General features: G+C 41.7%; 1 protein-coding gene across 1 annotated transcript in view; it reads left to right on the plus strand.

The window, feature by feature from the left end:
• FNDC3B (fibronectin type III domain containing 3B) overlaps window positions 1–25,914 on the plus strand; it is a 388,134-nt gene that overhangs the window by 241,287 nt on the left and 120,933 nt on the right. The window contains exon 7 of the mRNA XM_065410392.1: window positions 19,935–19,993. Within this exon, the coding sequence (XP_065266464.1) occupies window positions 19,935–19,993 (59 nt within the window). The remainder of the gene's footprint in view (window positions 1–19,934; window positions 19,994–25,914) is intronic.

Here is a 25,914-nt window from a genome sequence, read left to right on the forward strand (position 1 = left end):
AATTCTGACATTTTGGAGGAAAAAAAACTGGTCTGAATCAGAACAAAAAGCCAAAATTTTGAAATTTTCTATAAAACAAAAATTCTGAAATACTTCATTTATATTATAATAAAATTTTAATATAATGCACAGAATATTCCACATAATAAAATTAACATTTTAATAAGTCAAAACAAGATTAAGTTGAAACAAAAATGTTTTGACTTTTTCCCGCTGTAAATTTTTGACCACATTTACATAGTGCTGTGAAAATTTCATTACAACAAAAGTGCATTTTACACTGAAAAACGGTTCTATTGTAAGTTTTTCAACCAGCTCTAACATAGGAGGCTTTGCATGGTTTCATTGTGAGTATTTCATACAGGTTAAGTGGAGCACTTACAGACCCTCTGGTAGCTAATGAAGTAAGCTGGGTAGTGTTAACTAGAGCCCGATATTGCTGTGGGCAGTTGTAAACAAAGCAAATACTTTTCTGTAGTGCTGCCTATAAGAAATCAGCGAACTATAATAACACCAAGGTTGATCGACAGTTTGCACTAACTGGAAAAAAAACAAAAAACCCTCTCAAATGACATCAGAACCATCAAGTTGCATGCAGAACTAATCTGTGCAAGCATTTGATTTTATTGTAATTACTCTTGTACTCACTATGCATCCATCACATTGTTTCTTACATTTGGTTGCCTCTTTCTTCATATTGGACTGTAAGATCTTGAGGGGGGAGGAACTGTTTTTTCCTGTGTGTTTCTACAGCTCTTAGCACAGTGGGATCCTGATCATGACGGTAGCTTCTGTGCTCTATGATAATATAAATCCCAGGAAAAAACCTATGTTAAAATGGAGTTACAGTTGAGAATATATATCAATTTTAAGGAAATTATGGGGATGTTGTATGCATCTCAAACTCAAATGTTATAAACCCAGGAAATATTGAGTTAAGGTTACCACCCTCAAAAGAAATCCAAACATCTGCAGGCACCCAAACAACCTTTATTTTGCTCTCTACTGGTGTCATGTAACAATTACATTTAAGATGGTGGTGTATTTGTGGTCCAGATTAGGTTAGTGGTTTTTAAAGACACATTTTGAATATTTTTCCCCTCATGACATCACTAGCGGGCCATAGTTAAGGGTGCTTTTCTAAATAATGCAGCTTTTAATTAATTTTAACTCATTAATTAACCAATTTACTTGTAAATTCTCAGAAAATTCATTCTTTATTCAAAGAGTGAATGCTCTAAAATTGGGGAGTTTATGTTGTAGTTTTCGTATATAACAGATGTTGAATCCCTACTATAAATGCAAAACAGAACTCATCCTTAACGATAGAGTCATGACTAGCACTTGCATAATAATAATAAAAAAATAACAACTTTGCTGCCTTAAAATATTGCTAGTTTTAGGCTTTCCACTTCTTATTGCCTGTTTCTTGATATTATTGTTGAAGCAAATGGATCTGTCAGCCTATCTATCTTTGCATTTATTCAGTCTGTGACCATCACTGTAATATCTGAACACCTGGATCATTGATCATTATTTTTGCGATGGTGCTACATTTTAGTAGTCCTCTGAACTGGTTATTTAACTACAGCTACTGTGCACAAAGAAGTCACTTCTGTACCACTACATAAATGTGTACCACAGAGACAGACCCTGGAAGATGCCACACGCTTCGAAAGAGAACTGCTGGTATAGGGCCAAAAGTGTCGAGGGTAGCAACAGCATAAGCAAGTCTTCTGGAAACTGACTCCATACAGACAGACCAATTGTTATAGTGGAAGAATACTGCAAACAGCTGTAATGATTAATCCCATCAATATATTCACTCCCCTTCTGGACCCACACTGTTTCCCTACACCAACGTCATTGTCAGCTGCAAAAATAACTTAACGTGCGTTTCTGCAGCAAAGAAACAATTGCTGCAGAATCCATGTTATTCCAGTGTTTAAGCACCCTGAATGTTACATTCATAGATGAGAAGAATAAAAAGAAGAAACAGCATTTTCCTATAAAAACATTTTACTGGAGCAGCAATGAGTCATGTGACTATCCATCTAGCCTTTAGAATAACAATAGAGCTCGCTTAGCTTGCCAGCCAGCCAGCCCTCAAAATGACTAAGAAATGAGGTTTTGTGCATGTTCTCAACATGATCAGCACTAACTTATAAGTGGGAATGTTATTGAAATGGTTCTTCCTACTTCTCAGAATTCCTCATTTTTTACCCCATTTTATTCATACAGGTTATCTCAACTAAACTTTAAACTCTAATGAAAACGAGGTTATAGGAATGTTGTTTATGAAGGAATTCCACAATATTTTAAGCATTCCCCCTGCCATTGTCTCCCTTTTTTGTGTCTCATTAGAGGAGTTGGATTCACCAAGTGAACCCTGCTCTTTGATGCTAAGGTTGGAAGTCAACTGAATTGGCATGGGTAACGCGGCTCCTCTCAGTGGCACCAGTTTCTAACACTAGTTGTTGTCAGGGGCCTAGTTGGTTGGGAGGGAGCAAGTGAGGCCAGCTCTAGGGAGGCAGGCTCATAGCTTCCCCAGCTGTGTGAACAGCCCTTATTTGTTGAACTTTGGCAAGCGTGGGCTGATGTTTGCAAGTATATCAAACTTCGAACCCAAGGTGGCTTTGAATAAGAACATAAGAACGGCCGTACCGGGTCAGACCAAAGGTCCATCTAGCCCAGTATCCTGTCTACCGACAGTGGCCAATGCCAGGTGCCCCAGAGGGAGTGGACCAACAGGCAATGATCAAGTGATCTCTCTCCTGCCATCCATCTCCATCCTCTGACAAACAGAGGCTAGGGACACTCTTCCTTACCCTTCCTGGCTAATAGCCATTAATGGACTTAACCACCATGAATTTATCCAGTTCTCTTTTAAACGCTGTTATAGTCCTAGCCTTCACAACCTCCTCAGGTGAGGAGTTCCACAAGTTGACTGTGTGCTGCGTGAAGAAGAATTTCCTTGTATTTGTTTCAAACCTGCTGCCTATTAATTTCATTTGGTGACCCCTAGTTCTTGTATTATGGGAATAAGTAAATAACTTTTCCTTATTCACTTTCTCCACATCACTCATGATTTTATATGCCTCTATAATATCCCCCCTTAGTCTCCTCTTTTCCAAGCTGAAGAGTCCTAGCCTCTTTAATCTCTCCTCATATGGGACCCGTTCCAAACCCCTAATCATTTTAGTTGCCCTTTTCTGAACCTTTTCTAGTGCCAGTATATCTTTTTTGAGATGAGGAGACCACATCTGTATGCAGTATTCGAGATGTGGGCATACCATCGATTTATATAAGGGCAATAATATATTCTCAGACTTATTCTCTATCCCATTTTTAATGATCCCTAACATCCTGTTTGCTTTTTTCACCAGCTCTGCACACTGCGCGGACATCTTCAGAGAACTATCCACGATGACTCCAAGTTCTTTTTCCTGACTTGTTGTAGCTAAATTAGCCCCCATCATATTGTATGTATAGTTGGGGTTATTTTTTCCAATGTGCATTACTTTACATTTATCCACATTAAATTTCATTTGCCATTTTGTTGCCCAATCACTTAGTTTTGTGAGATCTTTTTGAAGTTCATCACAGTCTGCTTTGGTCTTAACTATCTTGAGCAGTGTAGTATCATCTGCAAACTTTGCCACCTCACTGTTTACCCCTTTCTCCAGATCATTTATAAATAAGTTGAATAGGATTGGTCTGAGGACTGACCCTTGGGGAACACCACTAGTTACCCCTCTCCATTCTGAGAATTTACCATTAATTCCTATCCTTTGTTCCCGGTCTTTTAACGAGTTCTCAATCCATGAAAGGACCTTCCCTTTTATCCCATGACAACTTACTTTACTTAAGAGCCTTTGGTGAGGGACCTTGTCAAAGGCTTTCTGGAAATCTAAGTACACTATGTCCACTGGATCCCCCTTGTCCACATGTTTGTTGACCCCTTCAAAGAACTCTAATAGATTAGTAAGACACGATTTCCCTTTACAGAAACCATGTTGACTATTGCTCAACAGTTTGTTTTTCTATGTGTCTGACAATTTTATTCTTAACTATTGTTTCGACTAATTTGCCCGGTACCGACGTTAGACTTACCGGTCTGTAATTGCCGGGATCACCTCTAGAGCCCTTTTTAAATATTGGCGTTACATTAGCTAACTTCCAGTCATTGGGTACAGAAGCCGATTTAAAGGACAGGTTACAAACCTTAGTTAATAGTTCCGCAACTTCACATTTGAGTTCTTTCAGAACTCTTGGGTGAATGCCATCTGGTCCCGGTGACTTGTTAATGTTAAGTTTATCAATTAATTCCAAAACCTCCTCTAGTGACACTTCAATCTGTGATAGTTCCTCAGATTTGTCACCTACAAAAGCCAGCTCAGGTTTGGGAATCTCCCTAACATCCTCAGCCGTGAAGACTGAAGCAAAGAATCCATTTAGTTTCTCCGCAATGACTTTATCGTCTTTAAGTGCTCCTTTTGTATCTCGATCATCATGGGGCCCCACTGGTTGTTTGGCAGGCTTCCTGCTTCTGATATACTTAAAAAACATTTTATTACCACCTTTGGAGTTTTTGGCTAGCCGTTCTTCAAACTCCTCTTTGGCATTTCTTATTACATTCTTGCACTTAATTTGGCAGCGTTTATGCTCCTTTCTATTTGCCTCACTAGGATTTGACTTCCACTTTTTAAAGGAAGTCTTTTTATCTCTCACTGCTTCTTTTACATGGTTGTTAAGCCATAGTGGCTCTTTTTTAGTTTTTTACTGTGTTTTTTAATTTGGGGGTATACATTGAAGTTGGGCCTCTATTATGGTGTCTTTAAAAAGCGCCCATGCAGCTTGCAGGGATTTCACTTTAGTCACTGTACTTTTTAACTTCTGTTTAACTAACCCCCTCATTTTTGCATAGTTCCCCCTTTTAAAATTGAATGCCACAGTGTTGGGCTGTTGAGATGTTCTTCCCACCACAGGGATGTTGAATGCTATTGTATTATGGTCACTATTTCCAAGCGGTCCTGTTATAGTTACCTCTTGGACCAGCTCCTGCGCTCCACTCAGGACTAAATCTAGAGTTGCCTCTCCCCTTGTGGGTTCCCGTACCAGCTGCTCCATGAAGCAGTCATTTAAAGTATCGAGAAATTTTATCTCTGCATTTCGTCCTGAAGTGAAATGTTCCCAGTCAATATGGGGATAATTGAAATCCCCCACTATTAATGGGTTCTTAATTTTGATGGCCTCTCTAATTTCCCTTAGCATTTCATCATCACTATCACTGTCCTGGTCAGGTGGTCTATAATAGATCCCTAATGTTATATTCTTATTAGAGCATGAAATTTCTAGCCATAGAGATTCTATGGAACATGTGGACTCACTTAAGATTTTTACTTCATTTGATTCTACATTTTCTTTCACATATAGTGCCACTCCCCCCCCTGCACGATCTGTTCTGTCCTTCCGATATATTTTGTACCCCGGAATGATTGTGTCCCATTGATTGTCCTCACGCCACCAGGTTTCTGTGATGCCTATTATATCAATATCCTCCTTTATCACGAGGCACTCTAGTTCACCCATCTTATTATTTAGACTTCTAGCATTTGTGTACAAGCATTTTAAAAACCTGTCACTGTTTATTTGTCTGCCATTTTCTGATGTGTTAGATTCTTTTTTATGTGAATGTTTATCATCTGATCTGGCCCTTACATTATCCTCCTCCATCCTCTGCTCCTGACTAGAACCTGGAGATTCTCTATCATTAGACTCTCCCCTAAGAGAAGTCTCTGTCCGATCCACATGCTCCTCTGCAGCAGTCGGCTTTCCCCCATCTCCTAGTTTAAAAACTGCTCTACAACCTTTTTAATGTTTAGTGCCAGCAGTCTGGTTCCACTTTGGTTTAGGTGGAGCCCATCTCTCCTGTATAGGCTCCCCCCATCCCAAAAGTTTCCCCAGTTCCTAATGAATGTAAACCCCTCCTCTCTACACCATCGTCTCATCCACGCATTGAGACTCTGAAGCTCTGCCTGCCTACCTGGCCCTGCGCGTGGAACTGGGAGCATTTCTGAGAATGCCACCATAGAGGTCCTGGATTTCAGTCTCTTCCCTAGCAGCCTAAATTTGGCCTCCAGGACATCTCCCTACCCTTCCCTATGTCATTGGTACCTACATGTACCACGACCACCGGCTCCTCCCCAGCACTACACATAAGTCTGTCTAGATGCCTCGAGAGATCCGCAACCTTCGCACCAGGCAGGCAAGTCACCATGCGGTTCTCCCGGTCATCACAAACCCAGCTATCTACGTTTCTAATGTGTACCTCAGCATCAGTCTGCATCCCTCTTCTGAGTGGGGTGCTTAGATTCTGCTATCAAATGATCAACCATCCATAAATAGTTGAAAAAGAGAGAAAGTACTGCTAAAACATTGACATCTACCATTCCCTTTAGCTGCCTCAGAGTAAAATCCAAAGGGAAATTCCTCCCTTAATTACTTCTCTGATGCTATCTCTAAGCTACTGCGGTAAGTCGACCTACACTACGCAACTCCAGCTACGTGAATAACGTAGCTGGAGTCGACGTACCTTAGGTCGAGTTACCGCGGGGTCTACACTGCGGGGGGTTGATGGGAGAAAATCTCCAGTCGACTTACCTTACTCTTCTCATCGGGGGTAGAGTACAGAGGTCGACTGAAGAGCGATCTGCAGTCGATTTGGTGGGTCTTTACTAGACCCGCTCAATTGACCGCCGGTGAATCGATCTCAGACCGTCGATCGCTGCTGTAGTTTAGACCTGCCCTCAGGTGAGGCTGCGCACTTATAACTAAGGGCAGAATTGGCCCCAGGTAATATCTTAAAGGTTTTCAGACTATTATGGGCAGCCTCTTGCCTCTGCATTTGTAAAGTGCTTTACTGCCTTTCATGTTGTTTTAGCAAACTCAAAGGCTTTACAAGGTTCCTTGCCAAGCAGATTGTTAGTTTTGGCTGCAGAGCTCTTTTTAATCCAGACCAAGTTTGGGGCTCCTATGAAGTTCATTTCGACTGTGCAGTCTGATTTTTTTTTCCTGTGCAAATATGCAGATTTGCAGATTATTTTGCTATTTTTTGTTGTTTGGTCATAAAATAGCTGTTATTGTGTATAATAGGGTGGATTATCAAAGGCTTTTTTGGCCATTTATGTTTGTTTCTGAAGGTTAAGAAAGAATAAGTTCTTTCAGGTTCAGTATAGACGCCCTTGTGCCTTTCCCTTCCTTGGAACCCTATTTCAGAGGAAAATATTTCCTGGCTGGCATAGGGCATCAGTAATGGGATACAGAGCCTTTCACCTCTAGATCACAGGTTTGAATCCCAACTATGCCAGTAACAGTTGAAAGTTGTAACAGTCTGCGGCTTATGTGAATTATTAGTCTTTATTCAATTCCCAGGTGATACAGAGACCACCCCCACAATTGGCATTCCTGTTAGCTGCCTCACAGGTAAACCGAAGTCTGAAGGATAGAAAGACACAAATGCTCTTTCCCTCTCTAGATTTTCTAGAGCCGGCACTGAGGCACGTAGCAGGAGAAGCTGTCTGTGGTTGAAGAGAGGGCTTCAATTTGTAGTGCTGTCAGCCTGTCACTTTTCATTAACACTGAATTCACTTAAGGGGGAAAAATAAATCCATACTTCCTTTTGTTAACTGTGTTGGGTTTTAGCCTCTTACTCCTCCTAGCATCAGAGAAGCCAGTTGCCATGATTTAAGGGAATCTTTTATCTCAGAGGAGAAAACTTGCACCAGCAAATTCCAGATCACTTCACTTCACAGCTGGCACCAATGAGGATTTCTGATGGGTCACTGTTATTTTTTAAGAAAGCTCAGTATCCTGACTTCCCACCCAGCTGCTCTGCATATCTTGGCTAGGATTGGGGTAACCCCTGGGATTTTCTAACCCATGTGGTGTTTGTGGCAACTGGTGGTAGTAGTAGTAGTAGTAACTTAGTGATCTTTTCAGAAGGTACCTTCTCTGAATGACTCCTCAGTTCATCAGACTGGCAGGGTTGCTTCTGACTCTCTTGCCAGAGTGTGCCATCGCTCCTGAATACTGATGAAGGGGGGAGAGAGAGACAAGCACAGATTCAAGTGACAGAAAATAAATTAGGAGAACCAAGAGAGAGAAAATAAGAATCTAAGACCCTCTTTTCTCCTAGAAATGCTTACCTTATTTTGTCCAAGTTTGTATCTGAAACAGCAGAGAAGTGGGAGTTGAGAGTTCTTGGCTGTGCCACTGTCTCACTCTGTGACCTTGGGTGATTCACTTAAGCTCTGTCTTTCCATTGTCCAGATTGTAATAAGGGAATAATAGTAACCCACTATAAAAGCACTATGCAATATAGCAATTAAAATAAATAAATAAATGATACCATTAGGTTGTGGTGGTACTGTCATTATTATTCATCACAGAGTGTTGAGGACATTGCATTATAGCAGTAACTGTTGGAGCTTGGCGACGGAGTTAAAAATAACTTGCAATTCTTCTTCTTGATGGCTCACACAAATGTTATTTTCAAATGCTATATCTGTACCTGCATTCCCATAGGTAAGAGATTTAAAAGGACTTCCCAGTCTCTGTTTGTCTTTCTCTAATCAGAAAGTGCTGTCCCTTGGTGTTTGATAAGTACTAAGTACCATGAAGGCAACTCCAGTCAGAGAAGTTATAAATCCAGAAAAGGATAGGCAGGGGAGAGTTTGTAGTGATCTATCTATCTATCTATCTATCTATCTATCTATCTATCTATCTATCTATCTATCTATCTATCTATCTATCTATATTAAAAATCTGTCCCAATCAGAAGAGGTAAAGAAAAGAAAAAGTCCCAGGAGCAAGAATTGTAAGAACAGAGGTAATGCTTGTCAAAACAACAGACTTTCACATTTATTCTTTAGTTCTGTGCTCACCAGCCTTAATGCGTGACTGGGGAGACAACTCTTGGAATTAAACAAGGCAGCATGCAGGAAAAGCCATTGCTTTTGCTTTTGCAGCCTGGTATTTCACAATTAGAAGGAATGACAAAAATCATCCTTTTATTGAAGGCAGTGGAGTTATATCAGGGAAGATTTTTGCTCATGATTTTTTATGGTCACATACTGCATTCTAAGCTGAAGCTATACTCTGTAAAGTGTAATGAGATACAGCATAGCACTGTATATAATGCTCATATACTTGAAACAACACAATAGAGTAATTTCATTTTAAAATCTCTTCCTATTTTATTCTTGGAAAATCTGAATGTTTAACCCATTGGTGAGCATGTGCTGAGTGTTCCCTCTTTGACCAATCCACAAAGGATGAGTCTGTTATATCGTCAGCTGTAGGGACACTCATGCTTTTTGGTTCTGAAGGGGGGAGGGATAGCTCAGTGGTTTGAGTATTGGCCTGCTAAACCCAGGGTTGTGAGTTCAATCCTTGAGGGGGCCATTTAGGGATCTGGGGCAAAAATCTGTCTGGGGATTGGTCCTGCTTTGAGCAGGGGGTTGGACTAGATGACCTCCTGAGGTCCCTTCCAACCTTGATATTCTATGATTCTGAAGATCCCCAGTTCAAACCCTGATGGCCGCTGTAACATATCCACACATGGGAATGTGCAAAGAGAGGTCTATACCCTGCATGTAGTCTGCCTACTCAAACAGGTTGCCAACACAATTTAAAAGGGTCCTTTGAAAATGTAGCCCTTAGAAACTACACACACTTAAATATGTTGACTGACACGGTCCTCTAAACACTGTTTATTTGTAGATTACTTTAGTGTGACAGATATATCCACATTACAAAAAGAAAAAGATATGAGTGGCCACATTCATAAATCTTTACATATACAGTTCATGAACCCATGTTTAGCAAGCCCTTATTTCCTTAATGCAAGTATCAACCTTTACTTTATACGCCCAAAGATCTTGCAGACTTCTGTTGTATAATAGTGTAGTAGAAGCTGTCCAAAAATAAAAGACTATTTCTGACACAAAAAACTAGCTAAAAGGGTCAAACATGTAGCTATTCATTATAGTGGGAGAAAAGGACTGGGGCATAAGTTGTCTGCCATACAAGCAGATCTAACTTGTACTTTATCCATTTTTGTGGGTTATATCACTGTTTAATTTGGTGTTTCTTCAAAAACAACCAGCTGCAGCCATGTGTGATACTCTGCATCTGTTACTGTCTTTGTAAGACACAAAGCACTTCCTTGAGATGTAAAACTGATGCAATATAGACTTTGTACTTGCATTTTACAAAGAAAGCCCCATTTTGCCTTCTGATGGACCAACTGCATGTTCAGAGCAGGAACTGACTCAGTTTTTTAGCCAGTAAAGTAGGAGGTTGTTATTGCTGTGTTCCGGCAGTAGCAACAAAGAGGTGGAAAAGAACAAAACCACTTACACACTCCATTTGACCCTTGCATCCAGCATTTCATTCCACTTGCAGAGGCAACCAATAGCCTTCTTTGCACTTTTCTAATTTACGAAAAATATCAAAATTGAAGATATTTTTTTTAAATTATATCCACTTTAATTTGATCAAAAATAGCCCTAACAGGCGTATCTCTCGTTGTGCTTGTTTGAATTCCCTGCACATCAGCTTGCTCACAAGCCTGGTACTTGCCCATATTGTAGAATACTTTTAGTTTCATTAAGCACTGGGCAGAGCTGCATAAAGTGAATTAAAATAAGAATCGCTTTATCCTTTCGGGCCTGATCCTGTTTCCACTGAATGGCAAAATATTGACTGTGGTAAGTGGAGGAGCACTGAGGGTACGTCTGCACAGCCCCAATAGCGTGAGACTGAGTCAGTTGACCTGGGCTCTGAGGCTTGTTGCAGTGGTTGTCTTTTCTTTTTCTTTTTTGTTGTGCAGACATACCTTGAGTAACCGGAAAGCTCTGAAGCGCATCCGTAATTCCATCCCCATTCAGGACAGCACTTAAGTATCTAACTCTTAAGCAGGTGCTTAAGCCCCATTGTGTTCAATTGGAGTTAGGCATGTGTATAAGTGCTGTCCCGAATAGGAATGCTGTGTTGAGTTCTGGAAAACGTATGCTTGCACTTTTAACGTTTGTTTCTTGCTGTCTTCAAGCATTTAAGGAATGTCCTTATTTAGGACATCATCGGCATAGGTCATGGTTTTCAAACCAGAGTGCCTACAGTTAGACTCCTAGAGCCATTTTGAGGCACCTAAGTAGAAGTCGCCTGATTTTCATAAGTTTTGAGAAATCCCAGCTCCCACTGAAGACAGCGGAAGATGTTGGTGCTGATCACCTTTGTCAATCAGACCACTTATTTCGGTGCCCAAACTGAGATGCTTAACTTTGAGCTCTCAAATTTGAAAACTATATCTATTGTCATTGTGTTTCATAAGATGTATATTAGCTTCTGTATCATTGCAGAGCTCAGAAATGTTTAATATTTAGAATTGAAAACGCAAACACAAGCATCTATCGAAATAGTTGGCAATAATCCCTGACCATGGCTTAACCCCCGTACTGTTTTGGAATCTAACTGATCCCAATGCATACAAAAGTGTAAACAAAAATTTTTGTGCTGAACCAGTCTCTCTTGATACATTAATTATTCTCAAACTAGGGCAAAGTCAGTCTTTCCACACTGGTTTTATCATCCTACCTATTGTATTTTTTGTGTAGCAAAAAAAAAAAAACACACTGAAAGGGTAAGAAGGTCAGGTAGATGCCTTAATGTTAGTCAATGGGGAGAATGGAAGTACTACACTGCTAAGGTCTTTGGTGTTCTCTTGGACCCCAAACACATACAAAAACTTAAATAAAACATGAGAGACAAACCACTGCCTCTTCTTTCTTTAATTATTCTCAAGCGATGATGAGGACAACCTATTAGCACTGGTTTTGTCTGCATACCTGTGGTGATTTTAGTTTAGCGAAAAAAGTCACTTAAAAGGTATTGGAGTTAGTTAAACTGCAAATTAATTACTCAGGTATTCCAGCATCAGCAGAGATGACTGGTACCTGCTGATAACGGGGGAGACGGACAATGTAAAGGTTCCCCCCCCCCACCCCAACAGCTTGAGTCACGCCCCTCCTCTTACCCTCAGCGGGCCCTCCCTGCAGCTCCCAGCTGTTTGCTGCTACCTTTCCTTGCAGCTGCATCTTGCAGCTCACCAGTTTCATGAGCTGCCACCTAGGGAGCGGCTCGGCTGGCAAACCCTGGCGGAATTCTGGGAGAGGAGGGGCAAGTGACCCTGCGTGTCCCCCCCATGTGTCACCTCTGACAGATTGTTTTTATTTTGAGGCAGCAGCTAGGATATGATTACATTAATCTTTCAGCATCATAATTTTATCATCATAATTTCAGTGGTTTTTGTTTTTAAAAAGCAATGCACCAAAAGGGTCTCTGAGACTGCAGATAACATTTGCCTCGTGTATCATCACAATTGTGCAGCAAATTGAGTTTCTTTGAAGATAACATTGTCATTCCCACATTTTCTGGGAAGCCAACACTTGCTAGGGAGTTTCTGGCAAAGATACCCATCAGATTCATTTTCTAGCAAGCCCACACTTGACAGATGCTGTTGTAGGCGCAAAGACTCACTGTTGCATTGCACATGCACATTGCATATCTGAATGCATCTATCGTTTGGATTTTGTTGAATTGCGTGTGGCATAATAAATCTTTGTATAAGAGAGGGATGTTTCTCAGGGACTTGGGTACAGAAATGGTGAAATCACTGGTGCAGCAAAGGAATATTGCAGACTTGCCTCAGGTTTCTAAGGACGCAGCATCTAGTGTGCTGGGTACTAATCCAGAGACTAAGAAAAGGAAAAAATGTTACAGCTGTCCAAAGAACAAGACAGAAAAACACATCAAAAACATGCAACGTGTAAGAACTTTGTGTGTTCAGAACATATTATCTGTTTGCTCCATTTGTTCAAAGTAGTAAGCCATTTACTGCCACTTTACTGTGTGCCTTTTATATTGTTGCTGTTGCTATCTGTTTTCAAAGTCGAAACATGAAGCCAGTTAGATCCCAACACCTATATAGTGTGTAGTTTTTTAAAAATGTGTTTGATCATGGGGTCAGTTAGACCCCAGCACAAGTACTGTGTAGTGTGCTTCTGAATCTAGGAAAGTTTTAACTTGTTCATAGTTTTATAGTTCACTGGTTAATAAAGTCAGTTTTAAGTGGGGTTTCCCCCCAATTTTGACGTGCAAAGGGGTCTCCAAGACCCCAATATGGAAATATTGGGGTTATTTTTGGTCCAATTTGGAGGTTAACTCTGCTTATATTTAGACTGGCACAGCTGTTTTGAAGAGAAGGTTTCTGAGTGTTTCCTTAATAAGCATATAATTATAATGGGCCCTAATTCTGGCTGATTTTGAAAATGGCTCCAATGAAAGTGCACAATAGCACAACAAAAGCAGTATTACCCTGGCCATGTTATGTAGGGTTACCATACGTCCGGATTTTCCCGGACATGTCCGGCTTTTTGGGCTCCAAATCCCCGTCCGGGGGGAAATCCCAAAAAGCCGGACATGTCCGGGAAAATCCAGACATGCGGGGCCAGCGGTGCTGGGCCGGGGGCCGGGCCGGGGCCGGGGGCCGGCGGTGCCGAGCCGGGGACCGCGCCGGCGGTGCGGGGCCGGGCCGGGCCAGGGGCCGAGCCGGGGACCGGGCTGGCGGTGCGGGGCCGGGCCGGGGGCCGGGCCGGCGGTGCGGTGCCGAGCTGGGGGCCGGGCCGGCGATGCCGGGCCGGGGGCCGGGCCGGCGGTGCGGTGCCGAGCCGGGGGCCGGTGCCGGGGGCCGGGCCGGCGGTGCCGAGCCGGGGGCCGGGGCCGGGGGTCGGGGGGTGCTGAGCTGGGGGCCGGGGCGGGGACCGGCAGTGCTGGGCGGGCCGGGGGTGCTCGGCCGGGGGCCCGGGGGCCGGGGGGCCGGGGACCGGCAGTGCTGGGCGGGCCGGGGGTGCTCGGCCGGGGGCTGGCCCGGGGCCGGCACCCCAGAGCCCGAGCCGACCCAGGCTGGAGACGACGGGGGGGCCAGACTGGGCCGCCCCTCCTCCCCCTACACCCCCCTTACCTGCTTCAGGCTTCCCGCAAATCAAATGTTCGCGGGAAGCAGGGGAGGGGGCGGAGTTGGGGCAGGGACTTTGGGGAAGGGGCGGAGTTGGGGCGGGGGCGGGGCCCCGTGGAGTGTCCTCCTTTTGGAGGCTCAAAATATGGTAACCCTAATGTTATGACAACAGGCCCCACGCTTAGTGATTATTTCTGCTAGCTGCGGCATACTTCTCATGGTTTGGGGATATCATTCCTATCACCAGGTTAAGAGGTGTATACCTACAGATGCTGACTGTTCCCTATGATCCCTTGGCCCTGTCCTGCCATGCCATGGATTGCACTCTTGTGTCTCCTGTTGTGTGTGTTCTCTCTATAGATTGGAGCCAGACTGGAGAGGAAAACTGCCTACTAAGTTTCTGGCTCATGTGTGCACCTATGGCAGCCCGAATGTAACTGTAATTTAATAATTGCAATATCGTTACTATTTTTCCTGTGTTCTGTTCTCATGTGTGAATAATTGTTTGCTCATTCGGTTCTAAAAATCTCAAAGATTATAGAACAGCTATCTCTGTGTGTTAATTTCCTGTGAGTCTCTTGCTTTGATATCAAAAAGGGCTTAATTAATAGTAGTTAGAAATTTCTCAAGGAGGCATATGGTATATTGGGGAGTTTTGTGTCTTTCAAATTGTAGCTTGCACTTTATGTGACTGATAAAAGATCGTTACTAGTATTTGAGCCGCTCACAGCCCCAGTAAATCTGGAACAAATTCTGAGAAAGCATATTGTGTTATGACTGGCGTATCTGCAAGCGTGGTGCTGTGCTTGAAAACGAGACATAAGGTTTGCAAGGCATTCATGCTGATGTCATTGCATTGGAATGGAGGGGCTGTTGAAACAGTAAATACTTTCTATAGCCAGCAGCTAAGTATCTACTGGACCTCTTCTTTTTCTGTGAAGGAAAAAATGCAGAACAAACCTAAAATCAGTAAACTGTATTTATGGTGAGAAATTTTAATTAGTTTAGGGCTTGTAGCTATTTCAAACATTGTGCATAAACAGCTGCTATTTGAGCAAATGTGAAAGCCAGTATTTGTGGAAAGTTTAATCTTTGATATATATTTTTCTGTATTTTTTTAAACTTGCCTTTCTTTATAAAGCACTGTTGGAATGGCAGAAGAATTATTTGTACTGTACATGGAGGAAGAAGCAGGGACTTGTGCTAATAGAAATCTGTAGGATTCAGTTCAGCAAGAACTAGCTTCCAGCATTAATAACCACCTCCCTATATTCTTGGGGGAAATTCACTCTTGGTGAGTTTGGGTGGGTCAGAATCAAAACCCCAAACTTTGGAGGCCGGGGGAACAGAATGTGAGCCTAGATTCAGATTTTACAGCTGGTCCCTTTACTATAAAAGGTCAAACCAAAACCCCAAATCCAAACAACCCAGAACTTGGGAGTAATTCAGGATCTGGATTCGGAATCAAATTTTGTAGTTTGGGACTATCCATAGCCTCTCGTAGGCATTCAGAATTATTCCCTTTTCATAAATTATAACTGAGGGTTTTATATTGCCCTCTGGAGGGTTCCACTGAGCACTCACGGAATCCTTCAACTTCCTGCTATGATGGACAGTTTTGCCATGACAGATGTAGGAAACAGATGAGAAGTAGAAAAGCTTTTAAAAAGACAGTGATCCAAAGTGTTGGAGTGAGCTCTTCCCTGACCTTCTGTTGCTGATGTCAAACAAGGAGAGCAGTATATGCCAGCTACTTGGCCCTGTAGTTCCTAGCATTAATGTGGAGAGATTGACGCACACAGCTTTCATTTGCTGACTTCAGACAGGCCAGGAAGAGTGAGAAAGAGGTCAGAGATTAAAAACAAACAAAACTGGCCATTGGATTCCCTTAAACAAATGGGCATACTCCCAATTTCTCAAGCAATCACGGGTAATATTTTTGTCTTAAAAATTTGCTGGCCATTAGAAGCAGGGTTTGTGATCCCCCTTCCCTACCATACTTGCAGTCATTGCATGATACTTGTACTCCTCAGCCTAAAGGGTGGAAGCTACTCTACTAGCACAGCACAGCCATGGTTAGGTGTTTTATATCTGCATGAGCTGGAGATTGCGGCCTCTGGGTTGAGAACTCATTTTTGATGTGCTCTGTACTACCCAGTGTCATTATTCTTCCTAAGGCCTTCTGTTAATGGGGGCTGAATGCAGCCCCTTCTAGAGACTGGCAATGCAGTTCTGCAGCTAGCCAGAGGGAATCACTTAGAATCATGCAAGATCCTGTTTTTCCCCCCATCATGTGCTGTCTCCAAAGGGCTCCCAAGGTTCCTTGTTGGCCCAGGAGAAAGAGCTCAAGTTTGATACTTGAATATGTTGTTAGCAAAGAGACTGGCCCCATCTGGTGAAAAACAGGACCAACATCCTGCTGAGGGAAGGATCCGTGATCTCTCTAGTTCACCATAGACTAGTGTAGCCCAGAAGAATATGGATGATCATATTTGTTATTGAACAGACCTCAATAGCCCACAGAAGCCTGATAAGAATTCATCTGGTTCATCAAATAGTAAATGAAAAACCTAGAGAAATGCTATAAGAACTGTCACCTCTGTGCGTGACTTTGTCCTTTATTATAATTATAATAATAATAATGAATAATAAATAAAATATCACTAATTGTTTTTATTAAAAAGTTGTTGCTGTTTTGCCATATGTCAGTTCCACTGGTGTTATGTTACTACTTGACTTTCATGTGCATCTCTATTGTCCATTGTCTCTTTAGTTTATATTTCCTCCCATTTAAAGTGTATGATCTGTCATCATCATTATCATTGTCCCTGAATGCAGCGTGGTGCTTTTTAAATCTTCCAGGCATCCACTTTGTATAGTATAGTGATCTGAAAGTTCATATGATGAACAGCTCTTCTCTCTCCTTGTATATGGTGTTGCAATTATTTCCTTTCTTAAAAGATAGAATGGTTTATGGTATTAGCAGCAATGGAGTAAGCCTAAGGTAACTCATACCTCCAAAAGTACAGGGATCATGAATGAATGATGCAAACGTCATGAATGGAATATGCAGATGTTCTCAACTAGGCATGACATTTGTATGTTCCTTGCATTAAGTTTGTGAGTCTTATATTTTTCCTGCACAATCCTGGCACTTTTGCTGATATGGGAAAGGACTGCAGTGCATTCTGTATCCCATGGTCTCCCTGTTTAAATATTTGCAGAACACCCTTGACGTTGAATTTTTAAATGAATGTTCAAAAATGAAAATTCTTCCTTGGTTTATTAAACCGATATAAAAGCAGATTTGGAACTGGTTTGTAATTTGAGTGTGGGACTAACTGCCCTGAGAACATTGTCTGTTCAACAGCACAAGTAATGGCAGTGCAAGTTTCAGTACGTTTCCCTGCCACTGTGTGCCTCAGTGCTTCAAACCAGAGAAACAATTGGAAATGTAAAAAAGGGCAAATCAATCTCTGATACTCATCAGACCTTGATCCCCCCCTGAAACTGCCAGTGTGCAGGGGTGTCATTAGCACTAGTGTTGGTGGTTTGCAGTCTTTTGTACTGGAATGCTTTGCTGCGGATGACACCAAATGATTGCACTCTACAGTAAAATATCAGCGGTGGGGGTCAGCGCTACTTTTGTGATTAAATAAATTAATTTTTAAATGTTCTGTGAGTGCCCTCAGGGTGGGAAAAACATCTTGCCATCAGAACCTTCCATACCCGGTGCTGAGCATCAGTGGTCCTTTAAAGAGCTAGCTGTTTGGTCATGTGGATTAAATTCATTCATAGGTGAGTCACCTTGCCACTTCTCATCTCTCCTGAGTTACATCGACACTGGTCTTTTTACTTGCCTGAGTTCTCTGAAGAAGTTTCTTTTACTTGCTTCCAGCTCTAAACTGACCTCTACTGCATGTGGACAATCATGATGACAGGCATTGTGCATCTGGCATCAAGCCGTTCTGAGCCTGGAAGAGTGTGGGTGGCTGATGTAGCAGACGTATGCACGTGTGCAGACTATGTACTTAGTGAACTGGAATCAAAAGCTTCCCTAGGATCAGGGATATGTTAACTTTGGTTAGAAAGCTGATGCCTTTACATTTTTGTCATTGCTGGGGATACCCTACTCTCTTAGGTCTCATTATTCAGCTCCAAGACTTGGAATGGCTTATGCCTGCAGCCCTTTGTCTGCAAGGCATCAAAAAGGGCTTAGTTACTGTACAAAGCTATCATTTTTCACAAGGAGAGGGAAGTGAAATTTCATTGAGCTTTAGGGTTGATTTTCATCTCTTAGTTAGGGTGCCACAGATAGAACCCTTGCTAGAAAGCAGACTGAGGAGAGAAAATTCAACCCACATGTTCAAGATTTAAGGTCAAGAAAGATTCAAACTTAGCTTCTGGGGCTGTAATTGAGGGTGATGTAATGACCATAAAAGAAACTTTCAGTGGCATAGTAACAGCATTCTCTTACCCACTGTAGGCGTAGAAGCAGGTTCATACTGACATTCTTTAGAGATGGGCCCACAGCACTGGTTCTGAACCCCTTCAGAATTTTCAGATCTGGATCCAAATTTCGTGGCTCGGGGCTGCTTCTGCAATAGGACTAAAGGGAACACTGAATCCCCAAAGTCCCTAATCATTGACGAACTTTGTATTTGGATCAACATCTGGGTCTCCTCTCAGTGGGGTAATGCCCATCTGTATAGTTGTCAAGTCAGATTTGTCTTATCCGTACTGAAGCATGCTAATTTATACGCTTCGGACAACTGGTAAAGTGTGTTAAGACTGTGGGAAAAAATGCCCTTGCTATCTTCCTCTTATTCAGAATTAGCGTAGGTTAATTTTTGTCAAGTGGCTGAGACGGAAAAGCACTCTAGATCATAGGAGGCAGTCCGGCTGTCATTCCCGCTACATACTAAGGCACATTCTTTCAGGAGGAGATGAGCATTTACATTGGAGTTTTGCCTGTCAGTACTCAACCAGTTTTAATTTTTTGGCATGCTAGTGCATGGAACTTTTTTAAATGGTGGTGGTATTTTTTTTCCAAGCAGGTTTTTGACAAAAATGGGCAAATTCTTGAGCTTCAAGAAATAGGTCAGCCTTTTGGGGAGTAGCCGTTTCTGGAGATTTTAATTTAAACCTGCCATTTTTTTCTTCATGAGTTTCTACATTCCCTGTGCCAGAATTTTATTCTGCTATATCAAGGATCCTGCTCATTTTGTTTTTACTTGTTTGTTTGTGGTAAAATTACTTTGCTTTATTTTTTTATGAAAGGTAATATGTTTGGCCAGCACACTTCCATTAAAATAAAAAGGCTATTCATTTTCCAGCAGAGTGGGCTCTAAGTAAGAAAGTGAGGACTCTCCTTGCAGTGGAGCTCCATGGATGACAGAATAAAGATATTTTTGGTTAATAAGCCAGATTAATTTTAACATTAATTGAGTTATAGAATACCCTGTGTCTTTTTGCAGTATATTTGTGGAACTAAGTTTTTTGTGTGTGTTTGGGGGAGAGGGGCCGGGGGTTGGCCACATGAAACCAAACGTTAAGAGGGTTAGGAAGTCTGCGGATGTCAGCTCTGTAGCTGCAGTCATTAAGGCTTGAAAATGTCGTTGGCCATTCATTCTTATACCATATTTTTCATATTCATGTATAAGGAACCATACATTGTATTTCTTCTGCCATTGTTACATAAGAGCAAACTGTGCCACAAGAAACGGTTTCTGATGAACCAGTCCTACTGTTCTCTGTCTCTTTCCTAGTAAAAACTTCACAATGGAGGAATATAGAGTTTGGTGACATTATTGCCATCTAATGGTGGTAATTTACTTTTTTCCCGTCTGTTTTACAGAATATGACTCAGAAACCAAGAGAGTTCAAGACATTCTTTCTGGAATAGAGAAACCACAGGTATGTGTTCCAGATTTATAAAAAAAGATGACTTCACAAATATGCCAAGTGTATTTTTTTGTCCATGGTATAATGCTGGTGAAATATGGGGTAGCATCTGAATTATTATATGCTAGAATGTTGTATAAATGTGTTTTCATCCAAGAACATTTTTATGGATCACAGTTTTGCAGTCCAAAGTACACACTGAGGCAAAACTCCCAGTCCATACAGTGGGCATAATTTCTAGGTGTCTTATAGCATATACTGGAGCTTAATTAATGGCTGTTTGTAGAGCACTTTGAAATCCTTGGATGAATTTATTAATTTTACTAATTTAATTAATGTGTTGTATAAGGTAATGCACATATAAGGACATAAATAATAAAAATACTTATTTATTTAATATCAATTCTCCTATCCTCTGGCCCCAAAAAACTTTAATTTGAAATAATAAATTAGGAATTAAAAACCAAAACTCTGACAAGAAAAAACCAAATTGTATTATTTTAATAACATTGAAAAGTGTGGAAAATATGTTTCTGTTGCAATTTAGACCCCAGTCCTGCAGACAAATGTGCCAGTGCAGACATTATGTGAACAAAAATAGTCTGGACTCCATACACTTTAAAGTCTGCACCAATGCATCCGTTTGCAGGATCGGGGCCTTACGCAATAAAGGAATAAATGAGGACTCTAAATCCCTGCTGACTTGAAGTTGCAATGGTTTATGCAGCCTTCCCCCCCAAAAAATTTAATTTTTTCCCTACAAACATCTGTGTCATGAAAAATGTGATTGACCTCATAGTTTTTGGCTAACTCCTCTGTACTGTACTATTGCAATTAACATGCCCTTGGTGTCTATTCATAAGCAGTGGATAGTTCTGCCGTGGAATTGCTATGTAATATACTCTAAGAATATTGAGACGTAATAATTTATAAACACTATCTGTGACCTGGTTAGTGAGGTGCTGTTATTGTATGTTGGGTTGTAAGACTTTCCAGTATGGATATATTGTTCTAGCTTAATAGGGGGCTGTGGGAAAAACAAGCAGGGAAGCAACCGAGTGGATCCTGGTAAGAATCTCCAAACAAATGGTTGGGGGGCAGTGACAAGACAATGGGGGAAACTGTTAGCTTTGAGGATCCTATATCCTGTCGCCAATGAAGATGCAAGCTTTGTATTGCCAGGCAGCAAGCCCAGAGATCAAAAGAACACTAAACAGTTAAAAAGCTCTTCTCAGGAGAGGAAGGTATGTGTGTGTCACTTGTCAGCAGCTATTCAGGGAGCAAAGCTAACACAGAGAGAGACTCCCCAGAGGGACTCTAAAGGAGTGGGGCTTTCTCAGATCCAGGGGATGGTGAGCCTTAACAAAAGACAAACATGTATATAGATTGGTTTATTTTTTAAGATCGGTCTTCTCTTAAATGCTTTGGTTCAAAATAAATAACACTCTGCTTTAAGAAGGCTGTTTGGTTGCTGGATGCCACCGTCATTGCCCATGGAGGGAACAGAACTGCAGGGTCTGAGGGTCAATCAGACCTGCTTAGATGCAATTAGTACCAAGGGAATGCTGCCCAAGGCCTGGTCTGAGAGCAGGGCCGCCCAGAGGGGGGGCAAGTGGGGCAATTTGCCCCCACGAGAGTTTTTCGGGGCCCCTGGAGCAGGGTCCTTCACTCGCTCCGGGGCCCCCGGAAAACTCTTGTGGGGCCCAGGCCCCCGGAGCTTCTTCCGCTCCAGGTCTTCGGCGGCGGGGGGTCCTTCCGCCCCGGGACTCGCCGCCGAAGTGCCCTGAAGACCCGCAGCGGGGGGGTCCTTCCGCCTCGGGATCTGCCACCGAAGACCCCAGGCCCCCTGAATCCTCTGGGCGGCCCTGTCTGAGAGTGGGAGAATCGTATGGTTCCACCCAAAGATTGGCGATGGCTTGAGGCCTGAGAAGGGATATGCTCAAAGGCACTTTTCCCACTGATCCATCTCTGAGACTGCGGCCAACATTCTAAACCTCTGACTAGTCCCCAAAGCCACCATTTTAAAAAGAAACTTTCCTTCCTTTCCCCCCTTCAAATGTGGAATCTTCTGCTCCTCAAACGTGCACACTCAAAGTTACAGTGGCCTATTGCCCAGGGTGGGCAATATTCAAAATGTCATCAATGACTGTTTTAATGTCTGCTTAGAGAGACAAGGTGGGTGAGATAATATCTTTTATTGGACCAACTTCTATTGGTAATAGAGACAAGCTATCGAGCTACATAGAGCTCTTCTTCAGACCTGGGAAAAGAATATTCCAGAGCTAGATACAGGAGACTGATACCATTAGACAGGAGAAATATCTAACCTTGGAAGATCCTGAAAATTCTGATGTTAAATCTTTGAGTATTTTTTGTAGAGAGAAGCTATTTTAGAAGTTTTTATGGTTACCTCTGAATCCTGTATAATTGGACTCATGACAACTACGGCTATGTCTACACTATGTACCTTTTAGCGACACAGCTGTGCCACTACAGCCATGCCACTAAAAGGCACGCAGCATAGCGAGCTCACCCGCTGACAAAGCGCTGTTCACACTGGCGCTTTTCGTTGGCAAAACTTTTGTCATTCGGCTGAATGACAAAAGTTTTGCCGACGAAAGTCCAGTGTAGACAAAGCCTAAGAAACTTAGCTTTACAAGCAGAGGGATAAAACAATAGTACCATTAAAATTTTAAACTCTCTAATTACAAAAGTTTTGCCGACGAAAGTCCAGTGTAGACAAAGCCTAAGAAACTTAGCTTTACAAGCAGAGGGATAAAACAATAGTACCATTAAAATTTTAAACTCTCTAGAACATTCCTAAAATAGCTTTTATAGTTGGTTTTGTTGTGGCTAATCAAAGTTTGGGGCCCTGTGGGCGTTCCAGATAGGAGTAGAAATTTCTGATAGTCAGGTATTTGTTTGGTGCAGTTTTGTTTATTTTCAAAGAACGAATAAAGTCCTGTGACAGATGTGGTCTCCTCATCTCAAAAAAGCTATACTGGCACTAGAAAAGGTTCAGAGAAGGGCAACTAAAATGATTAGGGGTTTGGAATGGGTCCCATATGAGGAGAGATTAAAGAGGGTAGGACTTTTCAGCTTGGAAAAGAGGAGACTAAGGGGGGATATGATAGAGGTATATAAAATCATGAGTGATGTGGAGAAAGTAGATAAGGAAAAGTTATTTACTTATTCCCATAATACAAGAACTAGGGGTCACCAAATGAAATTAATAGGCAGCAGGTTTAAAACAAATAAAAGGAAGTTCTTCTTCACACAGGGCACAGTCAACTTGTGGAACTCCTTACCTGAGGAGGTTGTGAAGGCTAGGACTATAACAGCGTTTAAAAGAGAACTGGATAAATTCATGGTAGTTAAGTCCATTAATGGCTATTAGCCAGGATGGGTAAGGAATGGTGTCCCTAGACTCTGTTTGTCAGAGGGTGGAGATGGATGGCAGGAGAGAGATCACTTGATCATTACCTGTTAGGTTCACTCCCTCTGGGGCACCTGGCATTGGCCACTGTCGGTAGACAGGATACTGGACTAGATGGACCTTTGGTCTGACCCAGTACGGCCGTTCTTATGTTCTTATGACTTTGAATCTATTGAGAATCAAGAGCAGAAAACAGCTTCTTTTGCTCACAATACCAGAGCACACTCTTATCCTGCACCCAGGCCCAAAAACCTTTTCCCAGGTTTCTTCCATATTTTCAGCTGCCCCTTCAGGCTGTCTCTTTCTCTCTGTCTCTCTGTGTCTGTTCTTGTCTGTCCTGAGTTTGTGTGATCTTTTTTCCTACACACACCTATCCGAAACAATACTCGGACAAAAGCTCCTGAGTGGGTGCAGACTACTTTTGTCTTAGGTGGTACATATGCTTATAGTTATATTAATTGAAGGGTGAGTTCACACCTATCAATCTTTATGGTGTTTTAACTCAACCCATAACAAGTCTTCACTCAGCTCATAACAATAACATAGGCTACCATTATTTCTTGTGTGTATGTTCATGTATATAACATATACACTCTACGTGTATATAATGTGTACATGTAGTTTTTAGTGAGAAAAATGGTATGTAATGCCATTGCTTCAATAGTAGTAAAATATTTGTAGCCCAAGCATAACGTTTATAAAAAAGAAAAAGAAAATTGTTTAATAAAAGAAATACCGTGTATGTAAAACAAATGAAGTTATGAGGCATCAGTGAATCAATTGGAAGTGGACTGAAATTCAAGCAATGAGTACATTGTACAATATCTAATGTTGCCACCTATTTCGGGAAATTTCACGTGGATCATACCAAATTTTCTCTTTTATAAGGCAGCTCTTTAAAGGATTAGATTTTCCCCAGGATTGTTTGTTTAACCTGAAATCCTAGTGAGTTTCTAGTTCCTAATGTCACAGACAAGGAACTCATTCTCTGAAGCAGCCATCTTCCTAAGAGAGGAGAAACCCGAGGCCAAGCTTCAAAAATGGCTGAGTGCCGTTGTTGTGTTCAACTACAATGAAACAGATCTAAGTGGCTACAGAGATGCTTGAAAGGTTATAGCATCCTTTCAGCAAATGCTGACAACTGCAGTGTGGGGGATGGCGGGGGAAGGAGGTAAAGAAGCAATACAGGTATGCTGGGTCTGAGTTCAAATGAAGATTGGCTTTGTAATAAAGAGCCTGTTCCTGCTGTCCTTTCAAGTCATTGGGATTTTTGCCTGATTAAGGACTGCAGTGTCAGACCATGATTTGAAAGGGAAAACTTGACCTCGTAAAAGCCATGAGCTCATTTGACCCACAAGTCTTTCAAATATTGCCCTCTGGGGAGCAAAGGAATGCTTCATTCAGTGTAGTTCGCACACTTACAATAAACCCCCCTCCCACCCACCTCAAATCACAAAAGGCCTGTGAACACTAGCCCAAAATCTCAAAGTAAACTTGTACGGAAACGTTGGCCCTTGCTCATGACCTGAATGACTGGAAGAACTGATATTTATCAGTCTGGTAACTTTAGTAAAGTAATGCAAGGGTTGGGATTATTTATTTACTCCACCACCTTTTCGGTAGCTTATAAAGCAGACGTTTACCATGTAAGCTGAGAAGCTTGCGAGAACTAATTAGCTGTGCTTTTTACTAGACACAGAAAACTCCCATGACAAAGAATGTGTAGCTACTTCTCAACCTTAAAAAAAAATCTGTAAAAATCAAATACAATAGCTTGTAGGACAAAATGGCTCATGTTACCCAACTGGAAAAAGTACTTCTGACAGCATGGGCCTTATCTGCGTAAAGACAGTACACAAAGGGGAATCATCTCCCCAAATGATAAAGAAATCTTCCAGTTTTTAATATTTTGGTAGGGTAGAATTAAGACAGCATTAAAAATGAACAAATCCTATGCAGAAGTATTTCCTGTTTAGAATTAATACCACACTTAAGTATTTTATACCAGTACTGCAAGTTCAGTGTTTAATAGAATAAAAGCATTCTATTTCCAATGGAGAAGTAGTGGACGCTCCTTCTTCTCTTGAGTCATATAAAACTGGTCTGGAAAAAATTCTTTGGTTAACAATCCTGCACTGGCTGAGGGAAGAAGAGTAGATGTTATAATGAAATGGAATTCATGAAACGGATCAGAATCTGACCTCCTGGTTTAGGCTTTGGAAAGCTGGAATAAGATAAGAGGGAAAGTCCGCTCATGGATCAGTAACTGGTTAAAAGAAGGAAACAAAGTGTAGGAAAAATGGTCAGTTTTCAGAATGGAGAGAGGTAAATAGTGGTGTCCCCCAGGGGTCTGTACTGGGACTACTACTGTTCAACATATTCATAAATGAACTGGAAAAAGGGGTAAGCAGTGAGGAGGCAAAATTTACAGATGATACGAAACTACTCAAGATAATTAAGTCCAAAGCAGACAGCTAATTGTTACAAAGGGATCTCA

Source organism: Emys orbicularis, chromosome 9 (genome assembly GCF_028017835.1).
Source record: "Emys orbicularis isolate rEmyOrb1 chromosome 9, rEmyOrb1.hap1, whole genome shotgun sequence".
Lineage (NCBI taxonomy): Eukaryota > Metazoa > Chordata > Testudines > Emydidae > Emys > Emys orbicularis.